This window comes from Dromiciops gliroides, chromosome 3, assembly GCF_019393635.1.
Source record: "Dromiciops gliroides isolate mDroGli1 chromosome 3, mDroGli1.pri, whole genome shotgun sequence".
Classification (NCBI taxonomy): Eukaryota; Metazoa; Chordata; class Mammalia; order Microbiotheria; family Microbiotheriidae; genus Dromiciops; species Dromiciops gliroides.
In genome coordinates, this window is record NC_057863.1 from 614,419,469 (window position 1) to 614,439,111 (window position 19,643).

The following is a 19,643-nucleotide window of genomic DNA, read 5'->3' on the forward strand; positions in this document are numbered from 1 at the left end:
ATTATAGAAGGTTTAAAAGAGAGAGAGAGGGGGAGAGGAAAGGAAATGGAGGTACAAGTATCGACAGGTTTGTTTTTCAAGGAGTTTGGCTGAGAAGGGGAGAAGAGATAGAAGACTACAGCCAGCAGAGATGGTCGGAACCAGTCTTCAAGATGAGAAAGACTTGGGTGAGTTTGAAGGCAGAAGGGGAAGAAATCAATAGAAAGAGATTTAAAGTTAGAGTGAGGCCAATGGCGAGTTATCCTCTGGAGAAGATGAGATGATCCAGAATCTTTGTAACGAGTGAACTGGACTGGGAGACAAGGCCCTGGCCTCTTTGTTAGAGAATAGAATAAAGGTGATATCGGAGGGTGAAGTTATGAGGTTGGGAGATGGGCAGTGGGGAAGATGAGAGAGCTCAGAGCAGAAGGCGCTCACAGCTAGGGGAAGGGGGTGGGGTAGGAAAAGCCTCCTGCAGCTAAGGTTGAGATGATTCTTGAAGAAAGTCAGAGGTGATGGATGGGAAGAGGAAGTGAGAAGGTAAAATGGAGATGATAATAACCCCTACCTCCCAAGGCTGTCTGAGAATAAGAGAAGACTTGTCGAGTGCTCTGCAAACCTCAAAGAGTTCTATAAACGCTAGCTCTTATTAGTGAATCACCGGTTAGACATTAGAGGCACGTTAACCAGTGGGTTGATATTAGGGGCCCCCAATCCACAGCTTTAGACCGAGCCAATCAGAAGCCCCTGGAGACCAGACTTGCTGTGAAGTGGAAGGCTGGGAGAGCCATTTCCCAGCGTGTTTGGGGACTCCATTAGTATTGCCTTTTCCTCCTCTTAGGATTTAAGTCCCTTGCCTGCTTTCACGGACCTCCCAGATGCTGGGGTGTCTCCCCATCCCTTCGCATCTGCTCCCTCCCTACACAGACTCTAAGCTCCAGCAGGACAGGGGCTATTTCCTGTTTGTCCAGCTGCACACAGCAGGTGCTTGATAAAAGCACACTGATGGATGACAAAGCGGAACTCGAACCCGGATCGCGCTGCTGGGTCGGTCTTCTTCCTCCCTTGGAGCATCTTTTGAGCATCCCTCTGCCTCCGAGCCTGGGCGGGGCACCTCGGGGCCAGCCGGGGCCAGCCGGGGCCCGCCGGCGGCCAGTGGCGTCATGCCCCCGCCCCGGTGGGCTGGGGCTGGGCTGCTGCTCTCGGGCTCTGGGGGGAGGAAGAGGAGGAGGGGCCAGGGCTGGCAGCCTGGGCGGAGCCGGCGGGGAAGGAGCTGGGGCCAACACACGGGTAAGGCTGAGCGCAGGGCGGGAGGGGGCTGGGGGGCTGCCCCGGGCGGGGAGCCCAGCCTTGCAGTCAGAGCTCCGGCCGCGCGGCCGCCCTCCCACCCCACTCCCGGGCCCCCCGGACCGCAGGTTACTTTGTCCTTGAACTCTCCTCCCCCTCCCACGACTGCGTGCTTTCCTCCCTCCCTCCCGCGCTGAGAGGGCTAGTGTGGACCCCTCCCCCCCAGCCCATCTCCCGGTCTCCCCTCTGCCCCGCAGCAGCGTGCACCGAGCCCCTCTCCCCCAGCCCCGTTGCCCCCTTACAGCTGGGACTTCAGCTGTTCTCCAAACTCCGCCCCCTGCCCCGGCACAAACTTCCGCGGGCCAGATCCGCCCCCACCGCGCGCCCTGACTTCTGCGCTGCGGCCCCTTCCCGGTCCTCTCAGCCTTCCCCGGGGCTCCTCCAGCCCATGGCCAGACCCCCTCCTCCTTAGGGTGGAGGGGGCCACCGCCTCGCTTGCCCCTGGTTCTTCAGCCCCTCTTATTGCTCTTCTGTCATGTCCGACTCCTGGTCACCCAGTGCAGCGTGCCGTCCACGGGGTTTTCTTGGCATGGTGGGCTGCCATTTCCTTCTCTAGCGGGTGAAGAAAAACAGGTTAATTAGTTGAGGCTGGATTTGAACTCGGGCCTTCCAGACTCCAGGCCCAGCACTCTATCCATTGAGCCACCTACTTGCCTCCTTCAACCCTTAGTGACCTCCAAATTCAGTGAAGGATATTGATTGAATGCAGATCAAAGCATGCTATTTTTCACTTTCTTTCATTGTTTTTCTTTTGTTTTCTTATACAAAATGGTTAATATGGGAATGTTTTACATGATTGCACATGTATAACCTATATCTGATTGTTTACCCCCTCAGGGAGGGGAGAGCGGAGGGAGGGAAGGAGGGATAGAATTTAGAATTCAAAACTTTAAATAAAAATGTTCATTAAAAAAAAACAAATTCGGGACAGCTAGGTGGTGCAGTGGATAGAGCACCGGCCCTGGAGTCAGGAGTACCTGAGTTCAAATCCGGCCTCAGACACTTAACATTTACTAGCTGTGTGACCCTGGGCAAGTCACTTAACCCCAATTGCCTCACTAAAAAAAAAAAAAAAATCAGTGAAGGATGCTATGCCCTAGGTCAGGCAGTAATAGCACCTGACTAGCCTTCTGGAAACAATTTAGTAAAATTGCCCTTGACTTGAAGGATTTTAAAGTTGGGAGGGCTCTTAGAACACAGGATGTCAGAAATTGGAGGGCCCTTAAAACACAGAATGTCAGAGGGGGGAGGGCCCTTAGAACACAGGATGTCAGAGCTGGGAGGGGCCTTAGAACACAGGATGTCAGAGCTGGGAAGGATCAGTAACTGTCAGAGCTGGGAGGGCCCTTAGAACACAGGATGTCAGAGCTGGGAGAGCCCTTAGAACACAGGATGTCAGAGCTGGGAGGGCCCTTAGAATACAGAGTGGAAGATCTGAAAGGGACCTTAAAACATGGGATGGCAGACCTAGAGTGAACCATGCAACTTAAAACAGCTGGAAAGGGCTTTCATCCATAGTATATTAGAGCTCAGAGCAACCTTAGAACACAGAATGTCAGAGATGGGAGGAAGATTAGATATTCTAGATTTAGTCCCTTCACTTTGTAGATTAGGAAATTGAGACCCAGAGAGGAAGAATAGTTTATCCAAGGTCACATACTAAGTTAGTAGCAGAACTTGTTTAACTTTTCCTTTTCACTATAGATGGCAACCGAGAAATCTGAGAAATGCCCTTTAAAATATTGGATCCTAGATCTAGAGTTGGAAAGGGCCTAAAGAATCCTTGTGGCCCATTCTTATCATTTTGTGGGCCCAGGAACATAAGGTCACTTTGAGATTAGGAAATGTCCTTCGAGGATCACAAGGACCTCTCACTCCTGTCATTTGGTCCAAATTTTTTTTTTTAATGAACATTTTTATTTAAAGTTTTGAATTCTAAATTCTATCCCTCCTTCCCTCCCTCCGCTCTCCCCTCCCTGAGGGGGTAAACAATCAGATATAGGTTATACATATGCAATCATGTAAAACATTCCCATATTAACCATTTTGTATAAGAAAACAAAAATAGATTTGAATCCATCCTGCCCTTGAAATTTCCCCTTGGTACTATGTTTCTGGCCTGAATACACCTCCCTCTGGACCCTCTTCTCTCCCTGGTTTTGTTGGGGTTTTTTTGTTTGTTTGTTTTTGTTTTTGTTTTGGGGTTTTTTTGTTTTGTTTTTTGTTTTTTGTGGGGCAATGGGGGTTAAGTACTTTGTTGGGGGGTTTTTCCAGGGCAATAAGGGTTAAGTGACTTGCCCAGGGTCACACAGCTAGTGTCAAGTGTCTGAGGCCGGATTTGAACTCAGGTTCTCCTGAATTCAGGGCCAGTCCTTTATCCACTGCACCACCTAGCTGCCCCCTTCTCCCTGGTTTTTGATGGCCATCCAGGACAACTTCCGGTCTCCCAAACTCTTCCTTCTTCCTCAGACCCTCCAAGCTCCCATCTCCCTGAGCCTATCCTTTGACACTTGAGCATACCTAGAGACTAAAGAAGGGTTTGAATAGTGACTTGATGGGACTGAGCACACTGTTCTTTAACCTCAATAAACCCCAATGGCACCCTGGATTCTCTTCTCATTTGCTCCAGTCTCCAGTAGTCTCTTTTATTTATTTATTTTTTTTGTGGGGCAATGGGGGTTAAGTGACTTGCCCAGGGTCACACAGCTAGTAAGTGTTAAGTGTCTGAGGCTGGATTTGAACTCAGGTACTCCTGAATCCAGGGCCAGCGCTTTAACCACTGCGACATCTAGCTGCCCCTGCTCCAGTCTCCAATGAAGAGAGAACCCTTCTCCTCATTAAGGTTAAAACTTCTTGTGCCATCCATCCAGTTTCCTTCTGGAGTTTGCCCCTTCCATCATCTCCACCACCACCACCATCTCTCCATTCTAATCCACTGGCTTCTTCTCTACTTCTTTCCTACAAACATATCCAAATCTCCTCTGTTCTTAAAAACAAAACAAAACAAAAAAACCACCCTTCACTTGACCTTGACTGTCATTCAGCCTCCCCTCCCTTTTGTGGCCTAGCTTCTAGAAAAAGCCCACCAGCTAATTGCTTCCTTTTCTTCTCTGCTTCGGTTCTCAGCTCTGCAGTCTGATTTCTGCCCCACAACCCAACTGAACAATCTCTTAATTACCAAATCCAGTGGCCTTTCCTCAGTCCTCTTTCTTACTACTGAATTGACCCTGCAGTATATCATTTGGCTGTGTGGAGGAGAGAGGGGAGGCTTTCTTGGGTGTTTCAAAGGTGAAGCATACTGTAGTAGAAAGAGAATTGGACTTAGTAAGGAATCAGAAAATATAGTTCTGGTCTTGGCTTTACCGTACTGAATAAATCACCCAATCTCTCTGACCCTATTTCCTTATCTATAAAATGAGGGAAATAATAAACGTGAACTCCCAGCTTTCACAGGATTGTTATTAAGGAGAGTGCTTAATAAACCTTAAAGTGCCATGGAAATGTGAGTTTTTGTTGCTTTTTGGTTGGATGAAATCCCTTTGTATTAGCCCCAGTGATTATTGCCAGAGATAGAAGGGAAGTCCTCCCGTTGCAGGCAACAGATTATTGGAGAAAGTAGTTCTAAAGCCAGAGGACCCAGGTTCAAATCCTGCCTCTTGAGTGTTGCCTCCTGTGGTTATGATTACTGCGACTTTGGGGTAAGGCAGGTCTCTGCCTCCAATAAGTCTGGGGTGAGATGAGCCACTCCTTACCTCTCTCTTTCAGATCCAGCCCTAACCTCTGGAACTGGACCAGTCTGGGGCACACCTACATTTATACTGGACTTTTTGAGGGGACAGAGGGAGGAATGAAGGGCACTACAGAGTTTAGATAACCCATCTCAGGCCTTACAAGAGACTGGCTGTTAAACCCCTTAAGTCTTCAGGGGTCTGTCTTGTCTCAAATGGGGATGGAAGGAGTTTCAGTGAATATATACATTTTTCCCCTCCAGTTCAGTAACTCAATTATCTGAAGACCTTTGGGTTTATCAGTTAAGCTGTTACCATGGAAATGCATTTGGATGGCAGAAATAACAGGCTGCATTTGAATTTCTGGCTCAGTTTGTTAAGCTGGAGACCCAATGATGAGATTCTAAAGTGGGATTCAGGCCTGTCTGAAGCTACTTGAGAAGAATGCAGATCCTCTATTTCATTTCTCTCTCTGTAAATCACTATCCTTAGAGCCTCAGTCCTGAGTGTAAAGCATTTGTTTATATGTCTATGTGTGGTCTCGTCTTTTTCTTGGGTTGGTCTTGTTATTTTTGTTTCTTCTTAGCTCCTCTGAGACAGGAACTCTGCCTTCCACAGCTTTGTCTCCCACACAGTGCCTAGCAGAGGCTAGGTGCACACTGACCTCCTCTCATTCCCTCATCAAGTGGCCTGGTTAATACATTCATTTAATCACCCAACTGTTCACCATTTCAACAAGCGTTTATTGAGCATCTGCTTTGTGTAGATCATCGTGCTCTGTATGAAGCCCAGGCCCTGCCCTCAGGGACCTTACCTTGCCTAAGTGGAAATTATGGGTCAAATAAACATTTATTAAGCACCAACTCTGTGCCAAGCACTATGCATGCTAGGTGCTGAAAATACAAAGACAAAAAGAAAACGGCCCTTGCCTTCAAATAGCTTGTATTCTAAAGACAGTCACACAGAGAAGTATGATACAAGTTAGAGTTCGCTTAAGTTCAGTGGATGTAATGGTGGGCCTGGAGACAGGAAAACCTGAGTCTAAATGCAGCCTTATATACTTAGTAGCTGTGTGACCCTGGGCAAGTCACTCAACCTCTAACTCAATTTCCTCAGATGTAAGCTGGAGATAAAAATAGCACCTACCTCCCAAGGTTGTATTGAGCATCAAATGAGGTCATGTTTATAAAATCACTTATTAGGACAGTGCCTGACACACAGTAGGTGTTTAATAAATTCCTGTTTCTTTCCTTCCATTCCAAAATGTCATCATGTCTGATGTAGAAGTCACTTGGTTGGTATTTACTTATAACTACAAGTCATTTTCTTTGACTCATCTAAACTCCTGGGTGGGTGGAATTGTGAATTTTTTTTCTTTGTGGACCCAGCACATCCAGGCCTGTTAATTGATTGGAGTGATGGATGCTTAACAAATGCTTGTTGAATTTAATTGAATAGAGAATCAGCTGTGGTACAGTAGAAAGATTTGGAATCCGGCCTGGGTTCAAATTCTGGCTCTGGGTGCCACTTTCCTCATCTATAAAATGAAGGGGTTGAACAAGGTGATCTCTAGTTCCTTTCAGTGCTATGATCGTATCTTTTTGTCAGGCAATGTTGTCGTTCAGTCATTTTTCAGTAGTGTCTGACTCTTCCTGACCCCATTTGGGGTTTTCTTGGCCAAGATATTGGAGTGGTTTGCCATTTTCTTCTCCAGCTCATTTTACAGATGAAGAAACTGAGGCAAACAAAGTTAAGTGACTTGCCAAGGGTCACACAGATACTAAGGGTCTGAGATCAGATTTGAACTCAGAAAGATGTCCTGATTCCAAGCCCAGTGCTCTATGCACTATGGTGCCCCCTTGCTGCTCCTTATCTGGCCAATAGGGAGCCAATGAAGGTCACAGATACTAAACCTAGAGTTGGAAGTGACCTTAGTTTAACCTTTTTTATTTTACAGAGTAGGGAAGGTGACTTGCCCAAGGTCACACATGTAGTAAGTAGGCCAGCTGAGACTTGATCCTAGGTCTCCTTGACAACCTAGCATCCTTTCCATCATAACATGTGGCCTCCCAATTTTTAAGGTTTCTGAGGGGATTTTGCTTTTTGTTGGGAGTATTTCATTTCTCAGAGGCCACTTGGTTAAATGATAGCACTGACTCATCTCCTACCAGAAAAGATGAACTTAAAATGCAGAGACAAACATTTTCATTATGACCGAGATGGAATTTGTTTTGCTGGACTGTGCATGTTTACAATGAGGGTTTTCCTTTTTCTTTTTGTCTTTTGTTGTTCAGTAGCGGGGTGGGCAGTGGGAGGGACAGATGATAAATTATGTAAAAATAAATTCAACTTCATCATCTAGTCCACGCCTCAAGTTCCCCACTTGTGACCTGGGTCAGGGATCCGGTTTTTCTGGTTTGTGTTCTTAAAAACCTCCGGCCTCATTAATATATTTTTATTTATTTATTTTATTTTTTTATTTTTTTAGGCAATGGGGGTTAAGTGACTTGCCCAGGGTCACACAACTAGTAAGTGTTAAGTGTCTGAAGCCAGATTTGAACTCAGGTCCTCCTGATTCCAGGGCCAGTGCTCTATCCACTGCTCCACCTAGCTGCCCCCTCATTAATATATTTTAACTGGGAAGATCTCAGGAAATTAGAAAATCTGAATTCAAACTCAAAGGTGTTACTTTAAATTTCCTTAAGGATATTGGGGGTGGAGGCAAACAGTTATTAACATTTTGCTCAGGAAAAGCCGTTTGTTTTTTAATGTAGACAGCGCCGGAGAAGGCTAGTTTTTCCTAATTCAGTGATGAGAAGAACATCTATTCTCCCGCCTTGGTGTAGTGAAAAGAGCTGGAGTTGAGATGCTTGGATTAGGTCATACTGGTGTGACCTGGAGCTAGCTGTTTGACCTCATTGATCCCCAACTTTCTGAGCTCTGGAATGGGACTGCTAGTCTTTGTACAGCCTACCTATTAGGGGAATTGAATGAATGGATTTTTAAAAAATAACCCATAAAAAAGTATTTATTAAGTGCTTACTGTGTGCCAAGCAGTACACTGGGGACACAAGAAAAATCTTGCCCTCAAGGCATTCCGGTGAATGGGGAGGAAAGACTGTGCTGCAGGGAGAGTGTAACAGCCCAGAAGGCATCTAAGAGAGCTGCAGTGGGGCAGATGGCAAGGTCCCAGGGGTTACAGATAGGCCAGATGACAGTATGTCTACAGGTGGGAGCATCAGGGAAAGATGGTCCAGCCTGGTGGCCCTCTACCTCATCAGAAGGAAGAGAGTTGGTCGGGGCAGCTAGGTGGTGCAGTGGATAGAGCACTGGCCTTGGAGTCGGGAGTACCTAAATTCAAATCCAACCTCAGACACTTAACACTTACTAGCTGTGTGACCCTGGGCAAGTCACTTAACCCCAATTGCCTCACTAAAAAAAAAAAAAAGAGAGAGAGAGAGAGAGTTGGTGGCTCCATTCTCTCCAAACCTTGTGAACACTGAGGCACCTGGATGGGTTTGGGACCAAGGGAAATGGGACAGAAAGGCAGAGAGAGGAGGACTTCTGGTTTGGGGAAGGATGCTCCAAAAACCTTTTGATGCCATAAAAAGAGGTACAGTTGTGATGATCATCCTCTTGGCTCATAAAAGGCAGGTAGGAAAGTGGGTCACAGTGGATAAAGCACCAGCCCTGGATTCAGGAGGACCTGAATTCAAATCTGGCCTCAGACATTTCACACATACTAACTGTGGCAAGTCACTTAACCCCCATTGCCCTGCACTCCCCTAGCACTCACTGCTATTTGGAGTTGATTGAGATGAATGGCCCAGGTAGTGCTTGGGACCTGATTTTGCCTTTGGTTCTGCCTGTTCTTCCACCATCAAAGGTGCCAGGATGTCTGGGTCTCGAGTTCACTTTATTTGAGGAAGAATGGGCTGCCAGCCCCCAGTGGTGGTAGAATGTTCTCTGGTGCCCCCCAAGTGTAAACAACTGTGTTATTAATAGTGTCAGAAGCTGGCTAATTAAAGGGTACTCAAGGTGAAATCCCTCCCTGTCCCCACCCAGTGACACACCTCATTTGTATGCTCAGTCTCAGAGCCCCACAGACTAGCTGTCATCTAGGTCTGGCATCTCTGTTCCATCCTAAGAGAGCAGCCTTAAATTAGTGGGAAGGAAACTTCCAGTTGTATGGAGCAAACTGCCTCAGTTTACCCAAATAACTCGAGGAGACCACCAAGTCAAGCAGAAACAGATTTATTACATTCCCTTAGGAATGGGCAAGTTCAATACCCGAACCGCGCCAGCCAATACATTCCTTGACCTTATATAGGAATGTCGGTCAGAGGGGAAGTCCCCACGCACACTAGGTCGAGCTCACAATCTAACATCCAATCCTGTCTCACCCAGGGTGCGTGTTCAGCTCGTGATCAATGTATGGAGACATGCATATGTGTTCCAGGAACAAGGGGGAAAAGGGGAGGGGGAACAAGGTCAAACCAAAGGAAGAGGAAACAGGGGAGTGACAGTCAGATGTTTCAGATCTCACAGTTCCCACTGACTCCCCTCTCCCGGCCCCTGTCTCTAAAGATATTCAACCTGAATAACAGGAAGAGTCACTCAGGTGCTTCAGCATTGTTAAGGATGACAGGGTTAAAATTTATCTTCAGCTATGTTGGGAAGTCAAAGAAATAGAATAAAGAATAAAAGAATAACACATTGTTGGGACCCTAGGGTCAAGGGGATTCTGCTCTGAGAAAAAGAGACATGTCACTTAACATCTGGTCTCAACTCAATTGCTGCATCCTGTGCCGAGCCCCGTCCTTTCTTCTTGAGTCCCGAGTATTAAATTGGTGGGCAAACTCCCTGACCCACTGACTGGGGTTCTGACACATGATGGATTGCAGACAAAACTAATATGTAGCTGACAAGTGGGGAGACTGAGCAGAAGTAAAAATACTGTTAATTGGCAATAAAACTTAAAGGAGACAGTGAGAATTTGACAAGCAATAAACTTCTAAACGAACTATACTGGGGCAGGGCTGGGTACCTTCCAGATCCCATCTTCAGAGTTTAATCTGACTCAGATCCATAATCATATCATACACAGTCTTGGTCCTAATATGTGACCTTGAGTAAGTGCCTTAAACTAATCAATCAACAAACCTTTATTGGGCACTTGCTATGTGCACATTGGGCAAGGCACTGCAAATGTGAGCCATTCCCAGCCTTCAAGAAACTGGCCCTAAGTTTCTCTGTAAAATGAGATGATTGCTTGTATGGTATATTTATATACAGTGTTAGATCTGAGAGGGAAATAGAACAGGGATGGAAAAGATCTTAGAACATAGAATGTCAGAGCTTAGAGGGCCCTTAGAACACAGGATGTCAGAGCTGGAAGAAATTTTAGAGACCCTCTAATGTAACCTCATTTTTCAGGTGAAAAAACTGAAGTCCAGAGAAATTAAGAGATAAGGTTATTATATAGCCAGAGCCTGAAGTAAAGCAGCTCCAGCACCTACTGTGTGCACTATGCACGGAGTGTGTCTGTTCCATCCATGTTATCAGATTCATTTAAGGTCTACTACTGGAATCCCATCACATTATTCATTTTATCAAATGGCATAACATCAGGTGTGTCCTGTTGGCCAGGATTTTTAGGCTTCTAATAGGTCTTCCCTCCCTCTTCAACCGCCTTCCTCCCCCCACCCCCCAATCCTCTCTACAACTAACACAGTGATGTTTCTTCCATGGAGATTTGGTCATGTCAGGTCTTTATACAAAAGTGAGCAGTGACTCGCTGACCCTTACCCCCTCCCTATGCAGTCTAGCATCCTTCCTTTACGACCCTGGTTCTGTCTTTTCCCTTCTGTGTACCCTGTGCTCCGGCCAAACTGGATGATCATTTGCCCTTCCCCTCTCCCCCAGTTCACCCTGTACTGTCTCACCTTAGCACCTTGTTGAATGTCCTTACGACTGCTCCCCCTGTTTCTTCTGTGGAATTCCTAGCTATCCTTTAAAACCCAGCTCAAAGGCCACCACCTCCAGGAAGTTCTCCCTGATCTTAATTGTCAGTAAGACCTTTCCCCCAGAGATTTCACATAGCTTTAGGACCTTTCCAGTGCACCTAGCATGTCTTAGATGATCTTTTTTTTTTAAAGATTTTTTTTGTTTGTTTTGTTTTGTTTTGTTTTTTATTGGTGAGGCAATTGGGGTTAAGTGACTTGCCCAGGGTCACACAGCTAGTAAGTGTTAAGTGTCTGAGGCCAGATTTGAACTCAGGTCCTCCTGAATCCAAGGCCGGTGCTCTATCCACTGCATCACCTAGCTGCCCCTTAGATGATCTTATCATTCATATCACATTATCTTATAATAGATGATAGTTCATATAACATATAATGCCTAGCATGTCTTATAGTTCAGTTCACATTATAATACTTAGCAGATCTTGTTATTGTTTAGTTAATTAGTCAAATCTGACTCTTTGTGGGCCCATTTGGGATTTTATTGGCAGATCTACTGCAAGTTGGCTATTTCCTTCTCCAGTTCATTTGACCGATGAGGAAACTGAGGAAAACATGTTTAAGTGATTTGCCCCATGTCACACAGCTAGTAAGTATCTGAGGCCAGATTTGAACTCAGGTTCTCCTAGCTCCAGGCCTCATGCACTGTACCACCTAGCTGCATGTCTTATATAGTTCAATTCACATTATAATACATAGCATATCTTAAAACATATAGTTCATGTCACCATTATACTACCTTATATAATTTATCATATTATAGTTCAATTTTGTGAGAGCAAAGGTTATGTCTTAGCCACGTGTTGAATTTTTAATCTAACCCTAAATAATTTGGGGGCTTTGTTGAATAAATGGATATTTACAACTCTATCTTATTTATTTATTTATTTTTAAGTGAGGCAATTGGGGTTAAGTGACTTGCCCAGGGTCACACAGCTAGTAAGTGTTTGAGGCCGGATTTGAACTCAGGTGCTCCTGACTGCAGAGCCGGTGCTCTATCCACTGCGCCACCTAGCTGCCCACAAGTCTCTCTTCTTTTTTTTCTTTTTTTTTTAAGTGAGGCAATTGGGGTTAAGTGACTTGCCCAGGGTCACACAGCTAGTAAGTGTTAAGTGTCTGAGGCCGGATTTGAACTCAGGTATTCCTGACTCCAGGGCCGGTGCTCTATCCACTGCGCCACCTAGCTGCCCCTCACAACTCTCTCTTAATCTCTGTTTTTATTGTTGTTTTCACACATGAAGGTAAATGGTGTCAGAGATCTGCAAACCAGACACCAAACAATCCATCCGGGGCTGCTTCCTAGGATTCCATTAATGCATCATGGGAGTCAGAGGTCCTGTTTTCAAATTCCTATGCAAACTCTTCCCCTTGGCACTTGAGGCTTTCCACACTCATGCACTGATTTTCCTTTCCAGCCTTGTTCCCCACTGCTTACTTCCATGAAGGAAATGATTTCAATCAACCAATCAGTTTATAGTAAACCTTACCCATTATGTGCTGGGCATTGTGCTAGAGGTAACCCAAATATAAAGAATGAAACAATTCCTACTCTTTAAGGATCTTGCTGTTATAATGGGAGAGACAATAGAGTATAATCTAAGTCGATTCAAAATCTATATGAGGTGAATAAAAACAAAGTAAACAGGAAATTTGGGCAGAGGGTCCCAGCATGGGAGGGTGGGGAAATTGTAAGGGAATCAGGAAAGGCTTCATGTAGAAGGTGGCTTCAGAGAGGGATTCTGGGGAACACAGAAGAAGAGGCATGGAGGACGCAGTTTGAGCAAAGAAATAGAGCCAGGCTTTGTCTTATACTTTAGTAGCTGAGATGTAATGGAAAGAGGGTTAAATGTAGAGTCCGGAGACTTGGCTTCAAATCCTGGATCTGATACTTAATAGCCATGTGACTTTGGTCGTCACTTCCTCTCTCTGAATATTAGTTTTTTCAGCTATTTAGTGTACTCAGTCACAAGGCTATTGTGAGGAAAATATTCTACTAGGCTTAAAGTGCGAATTGAACAAGCAAAAAACCTCCCACACAGTTCCAGTATACCCTGTACCACATGGGATCATTGTAGATGTCTTATATATAATTATATTTACATGTATATTTTCATATTGTCTCTCCCATTAGAATATGAGCTCCTTAAGGGCATGGACTCTGTTTTTTGACTTCATATTCCTAGTGTTGAGCCCAGTGCCAGGCACATATTGCTTGTTCAGTGACTGGGAAAAAATTGCTTTTGCTTACAATGCTCCCTTAGCCCGTAGTGTCTCCTCATCTCTCCTGTCTTCTATTACCTTGGACAAGTCATTTAACAATTCTGAGTCCATTTCTTGCTTTGCAAAAGGGGAGTCATAGTTTTAGAGCTGAAAGAAGCTTCAAGTTCACCTGATCCAACCTTTTCATTTTACAGATGATATCAGACATCTAGGTAGCTCAATAGACAGTGTTAAACATGGAATCAGGAAGACCTGAATTCAAATCCAGCCATAAACACTTATTTAGTTATGTGACCCTGGTTAAATTACTTGACCATTCTCTGCCTCAGTTTTCTCATCCGTAAAATGTGGATAATAATAGTATGTACTTCCCAGGGTTATTGTAAAGATGAAATGATTTGTAAAGCACTTTGTAAACCTAGAAATGTCATAAGTTATTATTATTACTAAGAAACCAAGGCTTTGAAAAGCAAAATGACTAACCCCAGGCCACATGGGTAGTAGCAGAGCTGGAATATGAACCCAGGACCTCTGACTACAAGTCTTGCCTTCTTAATACTTGTATCTTCTACCTACTTGTTGTGAGGAATGTTTTTTAAACCTTAAAGGACTATACAAATGAGAACTATTATTAGGAGATAAGGAGAATGTAAGCTTTGAGGTAAGGGACTGTTTGAATTTTTGGTCCTTTTTATAAGCCCAGTGCCTTCCGCTTTTTAAAAAATCCATACTTGTGATTTCATTATTTTGAGGTAACTCTCAGGATGGAAGTTCTCTCCACTAATGAGAATCTGCTATCATCTTTTTTTACTTCTAGTCTTAGAGAGTTGCTGAGGAATGGAAGTTAAATGACCTCTTAGGGAAGGCAGCACAGCACAATGGAAATCTGGGGACTAGTTTTACTACTTACTATCTCTGTGACTTTGAGCAAGCTGTTTCACATGTTAGAAATGCTGCTAACAGCTCTAATTGTGTTGAGCAGCTCAAGTATTGCCCAAAGATAGGCACTCTTCTGAATGTGCCAAAGAGTACACTGAAGTGAGGGCCCTCACCTCTATTTATACCCCTCAAGGGTCCCTCTGGATTAATCACATTACAGCTCTCATTTACACATAGCATTACAAAAGCAACCAATCACAGCATATAGTATGAACCCCCCCCCCATATATGGTAACTGTAAGGACCAATCAGATTGTATCAGCCAATCAGACTGCCCCATTAACAACCAATCAGATTGCATTGGTCAGCCAATCAGATTGCAGCACTAGGCCTTAACCTTATTCTGGGCAAGAATGTCCCCATTCCTCACTAGAACAGTGCTGTGTTAACACACATAACCATACATAATTTATCAAGAAACAAAATTTAAGTCGGGGTTTGAACATCAGGGTCACATTGGAATCACCCCAGATGCTTCAAGGTGAACTCTCAGCTTAGCTCGGCTCCCATAAGACACAGGCTTCGTTCCAGGCCCTGCTGAGGCCTAAGGCCCAGGAGCCTTGACTCCTCAGAGTCTTGTGTGCCAGGCAGCCCCTTGCTGGGAATGGGGGGGGGGGCGCGGGGTGGCAATAAGGTTGTGGGGCTTGAAACTAGATTCACTCTGTCTTTAGGGCTCTGAGGAGTCCAAATATGATCTTTTTTTCTCACACATATCTGGGCTGTGATTTCTTTACTGACAAAATAAGCAATGTCTGACTAGTTAATCTCTAAGGTCTTTTTTTTTTTTTTTTAAGTGAGGCAGTTGGGGTTAAGTGACTTGCCCAGGGTCACACAGCTAGTAAGTGTTAAGTGTCTGAGGCCGGATTTGAACTCAGGTACTCCTGACTCCAGAGCCAGTGCTCTATCCACTGCACCACCTAGCGGCCCTTCCAAGGTCTCTTAACAGCTTCAAAACTGTAATCTCTTGCCTGTAGTCCCTAGCTAGTATGTCTCAAGGGCAAAACTTGAACCCAGGCCTTACTGATTCCAAGATTGGCCCTTTACCTGCTACCTCATGCTGCCTCTCACATAGTAGGTATTTGATACATGTTTGTTGAATTGAATGTGTGTGTGTGTATGTGTATGAAGACTATATATGAAGTGTGTATATGGCTCTCATTCCTCCAAGAACTGAGATCCTCTTCAAATATATTGTTTCTTTTTTTATCCACATACCTCTGAGCAAGGTAAGCTCAGTTAAGAGAGGGGATACAAGTTCAAGGCCAGAACAGGAACCCAGGCCCTATGCCCTGGGCACTGTTAGGTTCGGGGAATCTCAATACAAAGAATTTTCGGTGCTCCTTGGTGACTAACATGTACTATATTTATGGCAGGTTGGAGGATGGCAACCCCAGCGGGGCAGGGCCAAGGGTCTGGGAAGCACCCCGAGCCAGCCAGAGAAGCAGAGCTGCTTCTGCCCACAGGCAAGGAGCTGGAAGAAGCAAGTCGTTTCGCCTATACTGCCCTCTGTGGGATGTCCCTGGCTTGGCTGTTTCCAGAACCAGAACAAAGGTGACTGCTTTCACTTAGAATCATGGAATCCTTGATTTTGAGACCTGGGAAGGACCTTGGAACATCAAATGTCAGATCTGGGAGGGCCCTTAGAACATAGGATGTCAGAGCTAAGAAAGGTCTTAGAACACAGAACATCAGAGCTGAGAAGGCCCTTAGAACACAGAATATCAGAACTGGGGGGACCCTCAGAACACAGAATATCAGAAATCACCCAATCCAATTTCATTGTTCAACACATGAGTCATCTCTACAGTGTCCCCAGGCTATAGATTAGATAGGATTACACCATGTAGAGAATATAATGTTTCATTATATTCTTTCTTTCCCATAGAAGACCCTCTTTTAGCTGGTCTGTCATCATATCTAATTACCCTCATTTCTTGCCAAGATCTAAATTGGCTGATTTTTTTAAGAATTATTTTGGGACTTTGTTGACCAAATATTTTGCAGGACACAATTATTTGGATGGAAAATCCTAGTAAAGACACTTTATCTCCTTAGTAAGGAATAAACCATCTATGAAGGGATCGGATATCATTTTGTATTTACCCTTCTTTTCCCACCATCCTTCATCTGTACCACCGTTCTGACCCTCTGTGGCCCCAGGTTAGGGTGTTGTTGGGTTTTTTTGGCAAAGATACTAGAGTGGTTTGCCATTTCCTTCTCTGGCTCATTTTACAGATGAGGAAACAGGCAAAGAGGGTTAAGTGACTTGCCTTGGGTCACACAGCTATTAAGTGTCTAAGGCATGCTTGAACTCAGGAAGATGAATCTTCCTGACTCGGGCCCAGCACTCTGTACTGTACCACCTAGCTGCCCCTATTGATTCATGCATGACTTCTAAGTGTTGGGTAAAAATTTATTAAAAATTTTTTTGGCTAAAAATTGTATGTAACTTGCATGTTGGATGTTCAGAATAGAGTCTGACATGTAATTATAAACCTGCGTTCAAATCCCAACTTTGACCCAAATAGTAGTCATTATGAGTTTAATATCATCTTGGATGGAGTTTGTGGAAGGTCTAGTGAAATGGCCACAGTTTCCAGAAACAGTTTTGTATGGCATATTTTGGGAAGGATGTGGGTGGGCTGGGGGGTGTCCTGCAGGGAGGTGACCAGGATGGTCAGATGCCTGGAGACCATAGCATTCATGGATCAGTCAGGGGGTGCTGGGAGCATCAGGCCTGGAGAGGATAAGATTTGAACTCTTAAAGCAACTCAACGGCTGGCATGCACAGGAGGCATTTGGACTTGTTCTGCTTGGTCCTAGAGCAGTGGATGGGAGAGGCAGAGGCCAATTTGGGTTCAGTCCTACATAGGGTACTTTCTGGCACTTGGAGCTCTCCAGTGGATTTGCCTCAGTAGGTGTCGGATTTACTCTTCCTGGAGATGTTTGGGTGGATTCTGGATGACCACATGTCAGGGATGTCATAGAGGATTCTTGGTTGAATAGAAATTGGATTGGGTAACCTCTGAGGTTTACAGCTCTTCGATTCTGTGATTCTCCATGAAGGGCAAGTTATATGACCTCTCTGCCTCAGTTTCCTCATCTGTAAAATGGAAGTAAGAATCTTTTCACTACTTACCACATAGGGACATTGTAAGGAAAACACTTTCTAAAACTTTAAGGCTCTGTAGAAAATGAGAGTTGTTATTAATTTTATAAATATAAAAACTGAGGCATAAGGAAGGGAAGTGACTTGCCCAGGATCACACAGTAAGTTCAGGGTAGAGCCGGGACTTGAACTTAACACTTGTGCCTCATAAAGTTGGTGCTTTGGGCATCTAGGTAGCACAGTGGAATCAGGGAGGCCTGAGTTCAAACTCAGATACTTCCTAGCTGTGTGACCCTGGGCAAGTCACTTCACCATCTGCCTCAGTTTCTTCATCTGTAAAATAAGGGTAATAATAGCACCTCTCTCTCAAGGAGATTGTGAGGATGAAATGAGATTATATTTGTAAAGCACTTTGTAAACTGTAAAGAGCGATATGCATGTTAACTGTTATTATTGTTGTTGCAGGATTATCATCATTAAGTTTGTGATTTATTAGCCACTTAATAAAGTTGTTTTGTTTTTTTTAAGTGAGGCAATTGGAGTTAAGTGACTTGCCCAGGGTCACACAGCTAGTAAGTGTTAAGTGATTGAGGCCAGATTTGAACTCAGGTACGCCTGACTCCAGGGCCGGCGCTCTATCCACTGCGCCACCTAGCTGCCCCTAAAGTTTTTACTAAAATGAGATTTTGAAATTATCTGTGGATTTCATTCATCCCAGTTGTTCCCAGTGTTGCATAATCAGGAGATAGAATTGGAAGAGAGGAAAGCCGAAGTCTTTGTGCCTGACAGAATTGTGTCTTTCAGCTCCTTCCGGATGGAATTTGTGGAAGACTTAGTGAAATGGCTGGAGTTACCAGAAACAGTCCTTCCATCCATGGCAGCCTTTGCTGATGGCCTGGGAGGAGAAGAGGAGGTGACATTTGCTGAAATTTTATTGAAAGATCCAGTTGTGAAGAATGATCCACTGGTGATTACTCAGGTACACAGACCCCCTGGGCAAGGGAGAAGGAAGTGGAAAATGCAATCTTTTTCCAGAGCCAGACTAGAAATGGATTTTAAGGACTAGGAGTGCTGCAGACTCTTCAGCATCTCTAAAATGTACCTCTAATACCTCTTAGCTCTGACATCCTGGGTTCTAAGGGCCCTCCCAGCTCTGACATCCTGGGTTCTAAGGGCCCTCCCAGCTCTGACATTCTCTGTTCTAAGGCCCCTCCTAGCTCTGATTCTGTGTTCTAAGGCCTCTCCCAGCTCTGACATCCTGTGTTCTAAGGGCCCTCCCAGCTCTGACATTCTGGGTTCTAAGGGCCCTCCCAGCTCTGACGTTCTCTGTTCCAAGGCCCTCCCAGCTCTGGTATTCTATGCTCTTAATTTTTTTTCTTGTACTTCTCCTTCTGAAGGGAAATGACTGGGCTAAACTTGAGGAACATGGATCTTTGGCTGTATATTGAATACCCTGAGCAAGTTATCCAAACTCTTTGAGCTTTCTCCTTATCTGTGAAATGGACAGGCACCCAAAGATGTTAGGGCAATGCATATGAGGGTAAGCGGTGATGTTTGCCCAAAGAGATGGCCATGAACTTGAACAGTCCCTTCACTTATCTGTGCCTCAGTTTCCCCATCTGTTAAAGGAAAGGGTCGGGCCAGGTGATCTCTTAAATCCCTTTAGGGGCTCATGGTCTGTGTTCTCAAGTCTCTTCCAAGCACAGCTTGAATCATAATAGGATTTTAATCATTGATTTCATATAAATCCTTAGTATCCTTTTGTTTTCTAGGATCTTCTGACCTTCTCACTCAGGAATGGTAAGTTTGATTTCCTAAATCTTATTTTAAAAAGCGGGGGGTGGAGGGGTACCCTCTTAATTCTAGGGCCAATACTCATAATATTCCAGGTTTAGAATGGGAGGTTTGGGCTCATTCATAATTCCCAATCTAATGGTGACACAGACTTCCTTGTGTGGAAGGGAACCCCAAGTTTCCTCAACTGCAAAACTAAGGGATTGGATGGGATGGTTGCTAAGGCCCCTTCTAGTTCTAAATGTGTGAGCCTATGTGCCAGGTACCGGGGTAGCCACTGGTGATACAAAATAAAACAAAAACAAAATCCTGAAAAAAATCTCTGCCCTCCAGGGGCTGATGGGTAACCTGAGGTTAGCATCCAGGCCATGATTTGGACTGCCGATCTTCTGATTCCCAAGGGGAGTCTTCTCTCCACTAAACTACAGCAGTCTCTGTTACAATGGCTTCCCCTACATCACCTCCTGCCCTCCCCACCCATGTACTTGTGAGTTCTCCCAAGGGTCT

General features: G+C 44.8%; 1 protein-coding gene across 2 annotated transcripts in view; it reads left to right on the forward strand.

The window, feature by feature from the left end:
- The first annotated feature begins 1,179 nt into the window (after positions 1–1,179).
- Positions 1,180–19,643, forward strand: part of TMCO4 (transmembrane and coiled-coil domains 4) — a 114,742-nt gene continuing 96,278 nt past the window's right edge. For both annotated transcript variants that reach the window (XR_006355780.1, XM_043998194.1), the window contains exons 1-4: positions 1,180–1,269; positions 15,607–15,784; positions 18,147–18,321; positions 19,115–19,142. Coding sequence is in view for 1 of the 2 variants with exons in the window: in XM_043998194.1 (XP_043854129.1) it covers positions 15,615–15,784; positions 18,147–18,321; positions 19,115–19,142 (373 nt within the window). In the remaining variant the exon portion in view is untranslated. The remainder of the gene's footprint in view (positions 1,270–15,606; positions 15,785–18,146; positions 18,322–19,114; positions 19,143–19,643) is intronic.